This window comes from Penicillium nucicola (assembly GCF_028828085.1).
Source record: "Penicillium nucicola strain IBT 29836 chromosome Unknown utg000010l, whole genome shotgun sequence".
Taxonomy (NCBI): domain Eukaryota; kingdom Fungi; phylum Ascomycota; class Eurotiomycetes; order Eurotiales; family Aspergillaceae; genus Penicillium; species Penicillium nucicola.
In genome coordinates this window covers 1,301,241-1,316,686 of record NW_026643134.1, presented here as the reverse complement: position 1 = coordinate 1,316,686, position 15,446 = coordinate 1,301,241, and the positions used below count along the sequence as shown (strand labels likewise).

General features: G+C 50.0%; 3 protein-coding genes across 3 annotated transcripts; all 3 read left to right on the top strand.

Annotated features, from left to right (window-relative positions):
• Nucleotides 1–5,767: 5,767 nt before the first annotated feature.
• Nucleotides 5,768–7,990, top strand: N7511_009055 (uncharacterized protein; the record flags this gene model as incomplete). The annotated part of the gene is made up of 1 exon (XM_057131432.1): nucleotides 5,768–7,990. The coding sequence occupies one exon, from the start codon at nucleotides 5,768–5,770 to the stop codon at nucleotides 7,988–7,990; it is 2,223 nt and encodes a 740-aa protein (XP_056979420.1).
• Nucleotides 7,991–8,971: 981 nt separating this feature from the next.
• Nucleotides 8,972–9,444, top strand: N7511_009054 (thioredoxin family protein; the record flags this gene model as incomplete). The annotated part of the gene is made up of 2 exons (XM_057131431.1): nucleotides 8,972–8,994; nucleotides 9,147–9,444. 2 exons carry the CDS (start codon nucleotides 8,972–8,974, stop codon nucleotides 9,442–9,444), a joined length of 321 nt encoding a protein of 106 aa, XP_056979419.1.
• Nucleotides 9,445–12,605: 3,161 nt separating this feature from the next.
• N7511_009053 (MHYT domain-containing protein) lies at nucleotides 12,606–15,125 on the top strand (the record flags this gene model as incomplete). Its single annotated transcript, XM_057131430.1, has 3 exons — nucleotides 12,606–12,766; nucleotides 12,841–13,405; nucleotides 13,458–15,125. The coding sequence occupies 3 exons, from the start codon at nucleotides 12,606–12,608 to the stop codon at nucleotides 15,123–15,125; spliced, it is 2,394 nt and encodes a 797-aa protein (XP_056979418.1).
• Nucleotides 15,126–15,446: the final 321 nt, after the last annotated feature.

Sequence of the window (15,446 nt, the reverse complement as noted above, 5' to 3'; positions counted from 1 at the left end):
TGACGTTGATGTTGCCGGGGTCGAATTTGTAATTATGCACATTCTGATTGCAACCCCGAGGCAAAGGAGTTCGCAAATAGATCCACGGCTGATATAGTGTCAACAGGATCATTTTCCAATTCGGTTTGAGGCGAGAAGATGCCATTCCTGGGCTTGCATCGTGGCGAAGGCATACAACAGCAAGTAGCCTAGCGCGACAAATATCCACAAGGCAGCCATGGTTGGATGGTTATCCCAGTCAAAAAGAGACAGCGACGACGTGGGGATTTTAGTTGTAATGGGAATGTATCGTGATCGGCCTAATATAGTGTGCTGAGACAACACACGAAGAGTCTGAGGTTCCAATAAATGACCGGACCTTTTGCTTCGGGGATGAGGAAGACGTTGGGGATTTAAGAAATCAAACAATACCAGTCTATCTATCAACAGACAGAAGAACAGAGAAGAAGGACAATAGGATGGGGATAAAGAACAAAAAAGTGATTATCTTTCGTATTCCTACTATCAGATGATTTTAAACCCGACCAGACCGACACTTGACACATTCTAGATTTGAATTTTCTTTTGTGCTTCCCACGTTTTCTTCCGTATTGTTCCATCCAATACGAATGCGAGAAGATTTGTCTTCCGTCCATTTAGAGTGCAAGTCGGATTATCGGACTGCAGAGATGCGGGGTTAGGACGATATTGGCCCTTACTACTCTGCACTGGACCACAATTGCGCTGGGGTTTACCTTTGGGTAATATGGCCGATGTCCCTGTTCGAGTGATTGATCGTCTGATATGTGTTTGGGCATCAAGGGTTTCCACCAATTAGGGTCTGATTCGAAGCGAGTTGAGAAGATATTAGGGTTTTCGCTCATATTCGGTTTTCATATTCGGTTCTCATATTCGGTTCGAAAAGTTGAGGTCATGCAGTATCTAGCTGAAGAACAGTAAATATTGGTGATTGTCAATATGAACCATCCAGTTCTTCTATCTTGAAGTGAAGAAGTATCGCTCTTTTGTGCAACCACGGTTCGCTACGGGCCGTGGAAGGGCACCCAAGAAGCCTAATTCAAGCAAAGCTCATACGGTCGAGATTCCACTATAAGACCTAATATGACCGAGATCGACTTTCTTAAATCTAATGCACAGATGTCAGTTGTTCCATCCAAAGTCGCATAAGCTAGCTGATCACTGATGGTCGATACCTTCAAATGCCTTGTTAACAGGCACCGTGTCCTTAGCTAACCTCCTTTGCGTCGACCATCTACAAGAACAGAAATCATAAATTCCCCCGAAGATGATCTCCCACCAGACCAAACGTCCGAGAAGACAATGCACAGTTACTGTAATACGAGTCCTGACGATAGCGACAGACATAAGTGATAGGTTCTTTCGATGCAGGGAAGAGATTTATAGCCCGACCACGTGGCGCTTTGAGAGCCAGATCTTTATATTAGATGTTCTGATCCAAGAAGCAGTGGCAAAGTTGGATCTATCCGGTTTCTTTGATCAGGAATGACTATCGGGCTCCAAGGCGCCATCGAGAATGTTTGTCTACTGAAAACGGTATAGCAAAAGTCAGGATTGCTTACCATTGCTTTCCAGTCTTCCCTGTAATCAGTACTCGCGGTGAGGCGGACCGGCCGGCCAGATCCAAGGTTCTACTACAAGCATTTTAACTGCAACGACTTTAATATACGCTATTGGAGCTGGAATTACCGGTACTGCTGGCACCAGACGGGCTCTGCAATTGTTCCTTGTTAAGGGATTTGAATTGTTCTCATTCCAATTACGAGACCCAAAAGAGCCCCGGATCAGTATCTATTGTCACTACCTCCCCATATCGGGATTGGGTAATTTTCGCGCCTGTTGCCTTCCTTGGATATGGTAACCGGTCCTCAGGCTCCCTCTCCGGAATCGAGCCCTAATTCCCCGTTACTCGCTTGCCGCCTGCCTTGACAGTTGAGATTCATGCCGTAGCTCTGCACGTATCGCATGCCTATCCTCATACAGCATCCTCCTCACAGTCGCGACCACGTCATCTACTGCCGTACGCATAGGATCGGAGTGGGATCCCGTGCTTTGGCTCATCCCATAAAACAATTCCCGCCTAATCATATCTCGATGTAATGTGAGGTCCTCTCTGGCGCTTGTGTCTATCTACTTTTTGTTAGCCGTGATTTCTCACTACGTGTTATGTGCTTACTAGGTATCCAGACTGGAAATTGAATTCGCACGCTCTACATGTCCCAGTATCGCTGAACTTGGTCTGTACAAAGTGTCGGGTTGTGTCTTTCAGAACCACGATGCAGCTGGGGCATACATATAAATAGTTGTCTCGCGTCAGATTTATATCGCCACTGCTTGTTAATCTATGAAGTGGTCACATTCAAGGGAGTAATGTACTTTGGGCAGTATACAGCATGAAGGAGGTGTACATGTAGAGTTGCTGTTATGATCCACATTGTGGAGTGCAGCTGTCTTCTTGACTTCACCGCATGTTAAGATGCCAGCATACAGTACCTACGGCGAGAATACGGAGTATGAGAAGAGCAGATCTGTTTGTTCGACTGATCTTCGCACATTGCTGATCGCGTACAAGTTCGGCTGGACCCGGTCTTCTTTGCAGGTCTTTCCTGAGTCGTGCATGTCTGATTCCACACGAGCAAGAAAAGTTAGCGCAGATTTGGATGTGGATGAGTGGGGACGAATCTGAGGCTACGCGAGATAGTCCAGGCTCTTTGGTGCTGAGCTAGACCGCCTTGGGGTCTTCATTCTGACGATCCGTGTTTCTTCAGGAGTTTTCGTTGATACGCAGAGACCTAGTTTGGGATAATGTGATGGATCGAGTGTCTGTAACCGAACGACTGGGCTCAGGTCTTTGGATATATTAAATGCAACAGTGGTGCTGAATGATCTGTCCTGGGAGGAATTTGGAGTTTCTTCAAAGAAAGAAAAGACGTGGATCTCAGGTTCGGGTCGGCTAACATGAAGGCACCACATTGTCCATCGTATCGAACTATGAAACTTTGTTCACATCACAGGGCAGTTTACGCTTTTCAGTAGCGAGTAACTTTGCTGCCCTACTAGTGGAGTATACTCAGATATTCAAAGTAGAGTTCGCTCACCGGTCTCTTCGGCTGCCTTGACTTGATATAGATCTACATGGTTCAAAGAAGATGGCAGTCTGACTCATTCACGACATGCTATAACAATCCGAATAAGCATGACGTAGTAGAAGGCAGAAGAATTCATGTTATATTCACATGCCTGGCAATAGAGACTTGGGCAAATAGTCAGTGAAGATACATTATTGGCAATGATCAACATGGCAAAGGTTGACCGGCACGCGACAATACAACAACTAACTTAATGTGAATATACCACATTGGACTACCAGTTTGAAATATAGTTTGGGAGCACCATATTCCCATCCTACCAAAAAAAACCCCCGGTCCTCAACATGCACACCTACAGCTGTCGAAGGTCACCTGCATCATCACTCGATCACTTGACGCCAAATAACCTCTCAGCCACCTGGAAATTACCGGATGTCAGATGTAGCCAACCATGCGGCTTACAATGTAGACCAAGACCCTTCCAAAAGGGAAGAGATATTCCTTGAAGAGCAGAATCCCAGTACAAGCCGACCTCTGTACCCAGTACAAGTCCCGTCCAGTTCCAACCGCCCCACAAGTTCCCAACCCCGCTTCCAAACAAGCCCAAACCCGATACTTCGAGAAAATGAAATCATCTGAAAACATACCTTGAACTTGCAGTGTCGACAGCCACATACGCCAGAGGCAAAGCCAACATCCGATCACCGCATCCTTCCGAATCCGACCTCACAAACTCTACACAAGATTCAACTCCACAGTCTGAGACGATGGATGCCCGACAGTTGCCTACCAATCTTCAACCCCAGCCTGACACCCACACCCACCCTCACACTCACACCGACTCCCAGCATCCATCTCCAGGATTCGGGGATGGGTCAGGATCTGGGGTCGGATCCGAGGCCAAGTCCGATACACGCAGTTTTAGTCCGGGCTCGTGGTCGATTCGGCGATTACTGAGTCGACGGACGAGGTGCCGATATAGTGTTTTGGAAAGGGAGCCTAATCGGCTTCGGAAGAGGGAGAGCCATTGAGTCGGATCTCCTTCTCATGTGTGGGGAGGGGGGCAAAAAAAAAACGGTTGGAATGGAATGCAATGCAATGCAATTGGACTGGATTGGGTTGGTTTGATACTATACACGTATGTATCGCTCGGGGGTATCAGTTATATTATATTGTGGTGGCCATTTGTCGAGGGACACCTGGCATGGAAGCGGATAGCCGGAATGAGCTGTCAGAGGGGGGTTGTGCTGGTTTGTTATTTGTCTTTTTGGGCTGGAGATTGGCGTTTGGTTGAGATCGGGTAGGGGCGTTTTATCTCGGGGGCGGTCTGGTGTTGGCTGCTTCTTTTTTTTTGGTTTTACAGTATTCTCTTTGTTTAGGCCAATTACCAGCTGTGTGTATGGAATGGTCATTGGTTATGATCAGTCGCCTTCGTGGCGAATTTTCAATGGACTTGCCCCCTTCCAAGGACCCCAAGACCAAAATAGATCAGACATTGTGCGGTGAGGGAGTTGGCTTTCCCTTGTACTGGACAGGGTGAGTCGACATTATTGATCTGGCAGTTGGCTCCTTACGTGGGGTTTTTTCCCTACGACCTCGGAATCCGCCGGTTCTCAGTTGGGCCTCCGTTGTCACGCTAGATTGCACGTCAAATTGGGGGTGAAATACTAGTCACCAGTGTCCGTTTCTTGACTGGCATTGCTTAAGGCTGAGGCAGTCACGAGAGACCTGAGACCTGTTGATTCGGACCAGGGATGAAACCCCCAGTAAGGAGGAATCTAGATCTCTCTTATCTGAGCAGACCACTTCGCCTAACATGGCAATAATTGAGTACAATGATATTGAAGAGAAATAAAAAAAAAAACACAACTCCACCTCGGGCTAATAAACTAATGGACTCGGCGAATTTCGCCGATCCATCCACACAGTCCTCATCATTACCTATTAGGCCCTAGACCCTGCTCCTAAGAACGAGTCTAGCTCAATAGTCGGATGGGCAGAGTTTGCCATCTCAGATGACCCAAGTACACTGTCCAGTGTCTTCAGAGCGCAAGATCGTCTCTATTCTGTTGTTTAGACAGGCTGGACCACCTCGGTTGGGTTCCACCGGGCGTAAACGGTGGCTTGGCTTCCCGTGTAGACGTGAAGCAGCAAATGCAAATATTGTCCCCCGATGCGTTAGGGGAGACTAATAGGCATCGGTTAGGGGATGCAAGTGAGGATACAGGATCATATATCATCGACCCTCAGGACTGGAAGGACAGCCAAGTAGGGGAATAGAAGTCTGACCTTTTTTTTTGCCCTCTGCACTTCGTCACTAAGTGGATATCCCCCACAGCTGCCAATTTCCAATAAACGAGGAATCTAGACAGTCCGAGTCAGAAATACAGGATCAACATTGGACGAAAGAGGTTCAGGTACCAGGTACCCGTGTCACTCGAATTTCCGTTTGGTTTGGTTTGGATTTCGCTGGTGATTCTTATGCCAAGCCTCTCGCCCTTTGTCTCTGTGTGCCTTTTGTTTTCTTTCCTTTCCTTCTTTACTTCCACTTTCCCCTTCTTTCTTCCCATGGCCCTCTTAGTCCACTCTACACCTCTCCGCTTACTCTCCATGAGTTCCAACCGATCTGACCTGGATAGCCACTGATCATTTGGCTCGTCATGGCGATATGGCCCTTTGGCCGCAAGAACAAGCGGCATACCATCCAAGTAGATGGTGCCGAAGCCGCAGACCTCCAGGCGACGTTTGCTGAAGAACCGACATTAGGCCGCAAACCTTCTCGTCATGCCAAACGCCCGAGCAACCGCACACCCGCGGGTGATGCCGCAGACAGCCGACGCAGCTCTGCGCTCGTGCAGGCGAACCGACCTATCTCATCCCTGGACCGCCCTGCCTCCCTCGCCGATCACACGACCACGTCGCGCGAACGTCCACCCTCACGATCCGCCTCCTTACTCAAGCGCAAACCGAGTCAAAATGGCCCGAATAAACTGCGCCGCAGGCTGAGCAAGCGCAAGGCCCAGGAAATCATGCGGGAACGGGAGATTCGCATGATGTCGTCTATCCCGATCGATATCCCCCACCATTCCGCCGACTATGGGCTGGAACATCGCCGGCAAAAGGCAAACGGAAGGCGTGCCGACCGGTTCATGTCTGACATCAGCCTCTCCATCCGAGATTCCGCGACCTCGTCCACGTCTGACATGTCCGACCCTTACACGTACAAGGTCAATGCCTTTGCCGCTCTGACGCCTCGCCCCGTTGTTCGCTATGTGGAAGCACCGCGTCTGCAGACCGCTCGAAGTAGTAACCCGCCGGCCTCCCGTCGACAGGATAGCGAGCGTCTGAAAGCGATGACGATGTCGGAGGAGGATCTATACTACTCGAAACGACGCGTCAACGAACTCGCGGATTCTTTAGATGCCGGTGCTCTCCGCGAATTACTGGATCGAGACCGCCGTCGCCGGGAGAAAAAGCAGCTGGACGACCAGGAGAAGCTGAGGCGGAAGCTGCAGGAGAGAGCCGATGCGCAACAAGCAGCTGACGAACAGAAAGCCTCGGAGCCGGAAACGCAACCCGAGACATCACAACCGGAGCCTGAACTCACCCAGCCATCTGCCGTCGAATCCCAGCCGACCCACGAGGTGATTCCGGAAGAAATGCAGGAGGATATCCGCGAGGACCCATCAGTCGAACCGCCTGTGGCAGAGACCGGGTCCTGGTTACGGGGAGCTTCCAGAGCCAGCATACGCACTGGACGCGACTCGCTGGACTCGCGAATTATCGGCACCATCGATGATAGTTCCGTGCGGGAACATAGGCTGGTTCAGCGCCCCAGCTTTGCCCCGTCGCACGACATTACCATGTCCCGCACTACTCTTTCGCCTTCTCACTCCTCTCTCCGCCAAGGGCTCAGCAGCCCAAGCCACTCACAAACCTTTGGAGCCGGCTCTACATCGGATATCTCCAAGGGGGTCGACTCAGAACGCCGGCTCTCTGACACGAGCGGTCGCCGGGGGAATACCATCACCTCCCTATTCCGACGGGGTTCTTCCCGTATCAAACGACGATACAAAGAACGCTTCCACGACACATCCCCAGAAGTATCCAACGCTTCTCATGAATCCTTCTACAAAATTCAGACACAATCATCACCCCCTCCGCCCTCGATCATTCCCCCGAGGCTACTCGTTCCTACCAACCCTATCAAGCGTTCTCAATCCAAGTTCACCGAACACTTTGGGGACGAGCCCCTGTCACCACCCGACTCACGTCTCCAGTCACCAGACATTCCCGAAGTGTCGGAGTCTATCGAAAATGAGGAGACGGTGTTACGAGGTCCTGCGCCTAGCGCCGCCGTGGACATTCAAAACCCAAAGCGACGCCACCACCGGTCATGGACTGCGGAAAGCTTTGATGCCGAGTCCGACAATGTGCCTCTTTCACAGTCTCTCGCCTCTATTGATTCCGAGGGATCTTGGATGTCAGGTCAATTCTTCAAACGGATGTCCCAGAAACCCAGCAGTCCTGTCCGGACCAACTTGAACTCCTTTGGGCCCACGGAGGAGGATGACCCGGAGGATGACCTCGATTCCATTGACGAATCTCGCCGTCCCAGCAGCAATGTCCTGGGTGACACAGAGTATCCGAACGAGGCAACACCCGAGGCCAGCAATCTTGCTGAGACTTGGCATAACGAAGTTGGCCGTCGCCCCGTTCTTGTGAATCCTGTTATCCGGCCCAAGTCTACGCAGGGAATGCTCCGAGGCATACCTTGTCCTTCTCCCATCTCGACGGAACAAGATTATACCATGGAAGAGGCACCTCCTACCAATCTGCAAAGAATCCCCAGTGCCAAAGCTGAGATTGGATATGCAGAGTAGCGTGGGACAATCCACGCCATCTTCCCTCTTCTTCCACCTCCACAGGGTCCAACGTCCAAACCCGCCCATTGTCACTCATTCATCCGTCAACCTCTTGACTTGTGAACCCGACTAAATTGTCATTCCTTAAAACATCTTTCCTTTGTCACTTTCCTTTGTCAGACCCATATGTGATTGAAGTTGCCCGGATGGCCATTTGTACGATTTCTGATATCGCTGCCCTGTATTACATTATTATTGCTTGGTCTGACTGCTAAGTGTCTTTCGATTTTGTTGATACCCCCTTCGCCCCCTGTTTGTTGTTTCTGTCGCTTTGCTTTGCATTCTGATATATTATCTTGCACATAAACTGCTGGCTTTGCTCTATTTGTTTCTTTCGTTATGACTGAGCATGATGTTTTCACCGAAGTATAGACGAATACATTTTGCCACATGACGCCATCTAAATCTTATCATATAATCAATCCATTTATAGTTTTTTAAAGATCCTGACATATCAAAATCATTGTGATTCTGCTCGTTAAATCCAGTACTCGACATAGACTGTTCACGTTAGTCCAGGCACCGTCCATTTTGTAAGCACGATCACGTCATCCACCCCTGTCGAGAACTGGAACATCGGCATCTGGACATTCTTCCACCCCAGCAACCTGACAAATTATCACGATGACTACAGTAAGTCCTTGACTCCTTCTACGGTTGCTATCCATTGGCTACCTTTGCCTCCCTATCACCCAATGTCCAATCCCCGACCCCCGATGGCTCCGACACCTCCAGAGTCTTCTCCATTATTCAGTCTTACATAAGCCGTTCTCGCCGAACGTCATGGCCCTATAAAAGCTCAGAGCCCCTCCGAAAGTGCCCCTCTTACTTAATTTTAAACAGTCCATGTCCCGCTTCTCTCCTCTACTCAAGACTCTTCGTCCTCACCGTTCATTCTCTACCACCCCGATTACTCGCTTCACGCCTTCCTCTCTCAAAATGGGTGTTACTAAGATCACAACGTGAGTTGCACACTCCCGACCCCGGCGAGCTCGCTTTTGCACGAGCAGAACAAATCATAAACCACCCCCAACTTCGCTTCAGTGGGCTCGAAACACAAACACAGCCAAAATCAACTCAAATCAAAATCAAAGACTAACAGACCCGATAATAGTGCCGCCGAGTACAAGACCAAGGTCACTGACGCTCAAGGCCCCGTCATCGTCGACTTCTTCGCCACATGGTGCGGTCCCTGCAAGGCCGTCTCCCCTCTCCTCGAGAAGCTGAGCGAGGCCAACACCAACGTCGAGTTCTACAAGGTCGACGTTGACGAGCTTTCCGACGTCGCTGCCGACAACGGTGTCTCCGCCATGCCCACTTTCCACTTCTACAACAACGGCAAGCGTGTTCAGGAAGTCAAGGGTGCTAACCCTCCTGCTATCCAGGCTGGTTTGCAAGCTGTTCTTGCCTAAATGTGCTTGACATGATTTATTGTTTTGTTGCCTATTTAGGGGGCTTTTTCGTTGAGAAATTCTGAATACCCTTTTTGAATATCTTCAGTTTCATTGCTGGCCACGGGTCATTTCTCGTGCTTTGTTGTAGCGGTGGTGTAGCTGCATTGGTCTATGATGTCGCGTGGTGTGTCGCATTGCATCGCAGCACATTATCTACAGTAAAGGCCTCATGTGTAGGGTATACGATCAAATCACAACGTGGATGACCTTGAATCAGGGTGTGATCGACATTCTAGTAACCGGAAAAGGTCTCATACAGCCTTCTCGAACCTGCTGTTAGCACTTGCACAAAGTACTATCTTGCAGCATGCATGCAGCCGATCAACCGGTCTGACCTGCATCAGTTTGCATCGAAATTCCCCGCAGCCATACCACACAGCGCACATCTCCGAGCTCAAGCACTGTATGAGACTCATACCACAAAAGAGCAAAGAGTCATTTGCCTATGCGCACTATAGCGAACCATTCAGCTTGACCTTTTACTGTAGTCAGCCCCAGACCCAGTAACCTAATATAATACGAAGTCCACCCCAAACAACCTAGTACACGGACACAACCCTCCACACCTCATATCAACCTCGACCCAGTAAATAGCGCATTCTCCTCCAGTACAGTAAACCAGACACAACACATCCACCCAAGCCAGCCTAGCCCTACCACCACCACCACCACCACCACCCCAAGAATAAACTCCAAGGCGCACGTCAACTACACGACTCATAAACAAAACCCTCTAGAAAGTGATGCATACAAACCTTCCAAGCATCACAAAAGCCACAATGCCTACATATACGAAGAGCAAACAATGACCCAGATACCCTCTCACCGGGACCGCCGTTCCGGACTACCTACAGCATACAGTACCGTTCTACCTATCTCACGCACTGGACCCCACCTACGCAATCGCCATGCGGTTGACAGCCCATGCCAGTACTGTAAGGGATTGGCCAGGTGAACGTGAAGTGAAATACAGTTCTATTCTTCGTGCACTCTAGTGGGTTCTCTTATCGGGGTGATATCTCACATGCAGCTTTCTGCATGCGGACTCGGAAGCCTACAGTAAGTTATTTGCGGTGCGCGAACTGCATGCTTGTAGGATTGCAAAAATGCAGGATTGGCCTCTGGACTGGACTGTGCTGTACTGTACAGTGTGCATGCAGTTTGCTTGTACAGTACTCCGTACAGTAGGTTTCAATTGCCACATTTTTTTTTCCATGGTCCTGGGACATGCACAAAGGCTCTGCAGGCCCTGCATACCTGTCGAACGCAATCGCGAGCTTTCTGCGGGTGGCAACAAATGATCAAGTCACATGCTGCTGGGGGTGGACGGTGTTTGATCTAGCCGACGCTTCGATTCGGGGTGATTGTGGGCTGTGGGCTGTGGTGGATTCGGTGTGTGCCGAGATTAGACTACGGTACAGTAATCAGGCTATATTGCTGTCTTCACGGTCATAGTCCTGAATCTAACTGGTTCTAGGACTAGTTCTGGGACTGGCACTGATAGACTAGCAATGGTTTATGTTTTGTTATACTCTAGAGTATATGAATATGCACTTCATTTCGAGAAATTGCTGTGGCGCGATATCCCTCAAAGCGGGAACATCCCAAAAAGGGAAAAAGCGCATCGGAGCAGACAACGCCCCGGAACTAGCGTGAGAGATCGATTCCACTCTTCTGCCTGCCGAACAATTGTGGATGGGTCTTGCCTTTCGAGGATTTTTCTCACTAACTCAGCTAGGGAGGTCCAATGACTCTTCGACCTGGCTGTCCATTGTACAGTCTTCTGTTGCTTTCTATCCGGGATGCTACTCTAGTTGTGCTACCCCTGCCCTGTGATGCCTGTGCCTGGCCATAGTGTCCCTTCCCTCCCCCCTGTCTAGTCTGACTTAGTGCTAGATAGTATTAGATTAGCGGCAGGGTCATGGTCGTGATCCTGGACTTCAAATTTAAATTAATCTATTATTTGCCATGAACTGGTTTGTTTGTTGTCCAGTCATATTCCCTGTTAGGATAACCTGTTTGGGGGGGGTGTTCGTGTTCCATTTCTGGCGATGTGATGCATCGCCGGATTGCTTGGACTTGCATACCCGGATGAACGGTTCGTCCTTCACAATTGAACCCGGACAGTTTTCATATATGATTGTGGGATGAAGAGAGAGAGAGAGGTCTCATCCACATTCCTTTTATCCACAGACGTTGACCCCATTTCCTTTCTCTTGGTGGGGCTGGACTGGCGCAGCTGAGTTAGGGCAGATGTAGATTGATTTGATCACACATTTACATGATGCCAGTGTGGGATTCGGAGGGACCGAGAGTGGGATAGTCATTCAGCAAGCGATCCCAGGACCAAGTTAATCTAGCAAAGATAGTAATCTGTGATATGACCCTGGAAGAGGAAAGTAGTTTCCACGGTCACGATGAAATGAAGCCGGTTAGTCAGTGCACGGCCATAGTTCCCGCTCAGCCCGATCCGATCTAGATCTCGCGAATGGCGTCTTTGCATGGACTTGCTCGCTTCGAAACTCCACCAGCTGAGCAAATGGATCCCCTCCAAGCCATCCCATCGTCCACGCTGCTGGATCAGATTGATTAATCCGAAACTTTTTTCAGCACCTCATTGACTTTCTGGTAGTAGCCTCGATACGGCCACGCGGAGCGTGGCCCTGGAGCTAACATCGCCTAGATAGAGGGGCGCCCATATGCAGGTCGTATACGTCGACTCCATTCACGAGGCTTGTGGTCGGAGGATTCTGCTGGCTCCAGAGCCAGCAGATGCGAGTTGAGACGCTTGTGGAGTGATCCAGTCGTTTGGTTCTTATAAGATGCTGACGTCTGGCTGCTTTTTAATCCCTACCTCTAGCTTGGATTACTTGCTCTTGGGATACTATTTCTCTCCCTCTCTCTCTCTCTCCATATTTCACACACACACTCTCTCTCTCTTATATATACTTCCTCTCTATTGATTCTTTCCTCCATGTCGCCAACTTGATCGCATCTATATACCCCGCTCCTCGAGTGTCTATCACGCCGATCTCTGACATCTTCGTCCCCACCCAATGCCAATCCTCGAGTAGGGCTATCATCTCTCGACTTTCTTTCCTTCCTTCAGTTCTATAAAAATGTCGAACGCAACCCACCATGAGTCTGGCGGGGAAGCCACCGTGCGCGTGTCATATCTGGCTGGGTATATCATCCTGTCATATGTGATCAGCGCCATGGGATGCGCAACTACACTGGAGCTTCTCCACCGGCGGACATCAAGATCCGGTCTATACAACTGGTTCGTAGACATCCATGACTCTATTCAGTAGCCGCCAAACGATTTCCTGTTTACATACTCACATCCAAAAAAAGGTACCTCCTCTTGACATCATCCATCACCATGGGCGGCATAGGAATCTGGTGTATGCATTTCATCGGCAACCGCGCCATCGTGCTCGGCAACGGCGAAGGAAATATCCAGATCCTATACAACGTCGCCTTCACGGGAACCTCATTCGCACTCCCGGTTGCAGTGCTATTATTTGCCTTTTATGCCGTCGGCGTCGAGGAAAAGGCGGGATATATTCGCATTCTGGTAGGAGGACTGCTGACTGGCAGTTCTGTCTGTGGGATGCACTATGTCGGTCAACTGGGTATTTCTAATTATCGCTGCTCATACCACCCAGCCAATGTGGTCGGATCAGCCATCATCGCTATCTTCTCCAGTACTACTGCGCTGGGAATCTTTTTCCGGTGGAGGGCATCTTGGACTGATAGTTGGTGGAGGCGTGGGCTGTGTGCTTGTCTGCTGGCCGGTGCTGTCTCTGGCATGCATTGGACGGCTGCCGTTGGTACAATCTATCGCGATCATAATCAGAAGATCACCAATGGACAGCAGCTGTCTAGGAGTCAGGTGGTGATTATCTGTGCTGTGTTGGTATGTGCTGATAAGTTCTCCCTTGGGTCGAGTGTGTGCTAACGGCGATTAGGCCTGTGTTGCTTGTGTGATCTTGTCTGCTTGTGCGATTGTCGCCGGTAGAAACCGCAGAAAGTCGACTACTCGTGCCCATCAGCTTGTTCTCGCTTGTGCCTATTTCGATCCCAATGGCCGAGTCATGGTTACGCCCCAGGCTCTTTTCCCAACGCGCAAGATCGTCGATCATTACATTGGTCGGACTTTCAAGGACGACGATCTCACTCGTACTCACCCTACCTTCTTGTGGGCGTTTAGGGCTACTCGCAATTGGCCTGTCATCAAGGATCTTGTTCCGTTCATGCGAAACCGTCTGGATTCGGAGGGACGTGCCATTCAGCAACATATGCTCTCTCGAGGCGTGTTCATGGATAAAGAGACCGAGTTGCAGACTGACTTTGACACTTTGTTCAAGCAACTCTTCTGTGTCACGGCTCAAGAGCTGTCAGAGGAACTCCGACAGCCTCTACAGGATCTGGGCACGCTTTACGACGATGTCCTCTCCACTGCCATCCCAGTCTCTCGCATCTCCAAAGCTATGGGCCGGTCATCTCTCCGCACTGGCAAAGGCCAGTTGATGTTCACAGTCCGCCAACTGCAGAAGAACGAAGCAGCAAGACTCGCCTCGCAAGGCTTCCGATTCGCAACCATCGAACATGTCACCTCAACCATCTCCCGCCGCATCCACGTCCCCGAAGCCAATCTAACCAGCGCTCTCCGCGACATGCGCGACTATGCCAGCTCAAGCCGCGGCTTCGAAGAAGGCGTCCACTTGATCTCCTATGTTATGCGACCCTCAATTCACGACCACTTCGAAATCCTGACAGTAAAGGGAATCGGCAACCCTCTCCCATCTTCCACTCTCCCAATAAAGAACCTCCAAGTCCAACACCTCGAGCTCCTCACACACATGGAAGGCTGGTCAATGACCACCTGCCTCCGCTACCTATCCTCCCCAGCAGCCTCTCAAACCTTCCCCAACCTTTCCGAATTCCGCAACCACCTCTCCAAGTCCATCTCCTCTCTCTCCAAATCCCTTCCAGAGGATATGCGCTCCGCTGCCCAACTATCCGCCCGCCCTCTCACAGCACCCTGTCGCACCCGCCCATCCTCAGCCTCAACCTCCAAAGAATCCTTCCCGCAATCAAACTGCACACTCATCACCTTCTGCGTCGTCGGCACCCTAGACACCCAAGTCCCCAACCCAGACTACATCTTCACCCCGCTGCGCCTCTTCCGCGTACAACAGCAAGTCAACGACAGCATAGCCGACACAGAAGGGTTCGCGCGCGAACTAGGCCAAGAACTCTTCTGCACAGATGTCCGCTCAGGTTCCTCATCCACAGAATCTGACATCGCCTCGTCAGCCCGCATGGCCATCTCCAAGCTCTGGCCCCATCGCACCGGCCATTCTCATTCCATGACCTCGACGGAATCGCTCGTTGAGCCTGCTGCTACCGCGTTGGGCGACATCACCGTTCACAAGGAGGTGCGCGTGGACATTACTCGTCTTCATGAGACTAGTAATGCGCTGTGTAGTGAAGCTAAGACTATCGTTGCTGCTGGCGAGCTGCCTACTACGCCGTTGACCTACGTCGATGAGCTGTACAGTCTGTGCTATGCGCCGGGGCTTCGAGTGAGGCCTGATTCTTCGTTGCATCAGCATCATCGGGTTTCTATGTGATTTTGGGTTTTTGTTGTTTATGGGCTATGTGAGCATATGGTTGGATTGGGACTGGGTCGGGATTTGGTTGTTTGGGTTGCTTTATAGGTTTTGGTCTGCTGTTATTCACTTGGGTCATAGGCGCTTTGACTTTTGATTTGTATATATATTGCTTTGGATGGGTACATAATGAACAGCTCATGAATATAGCAATACCTGGATGAACAACCGTACGAATATATTAGGCTTGGATAAGCTCAATATGTTTTGTCACTTTCGATTTTTGTATACAGAACACCAAAATTTATAGGAAAAGCATCATATCGTCACACGTATCAAAAC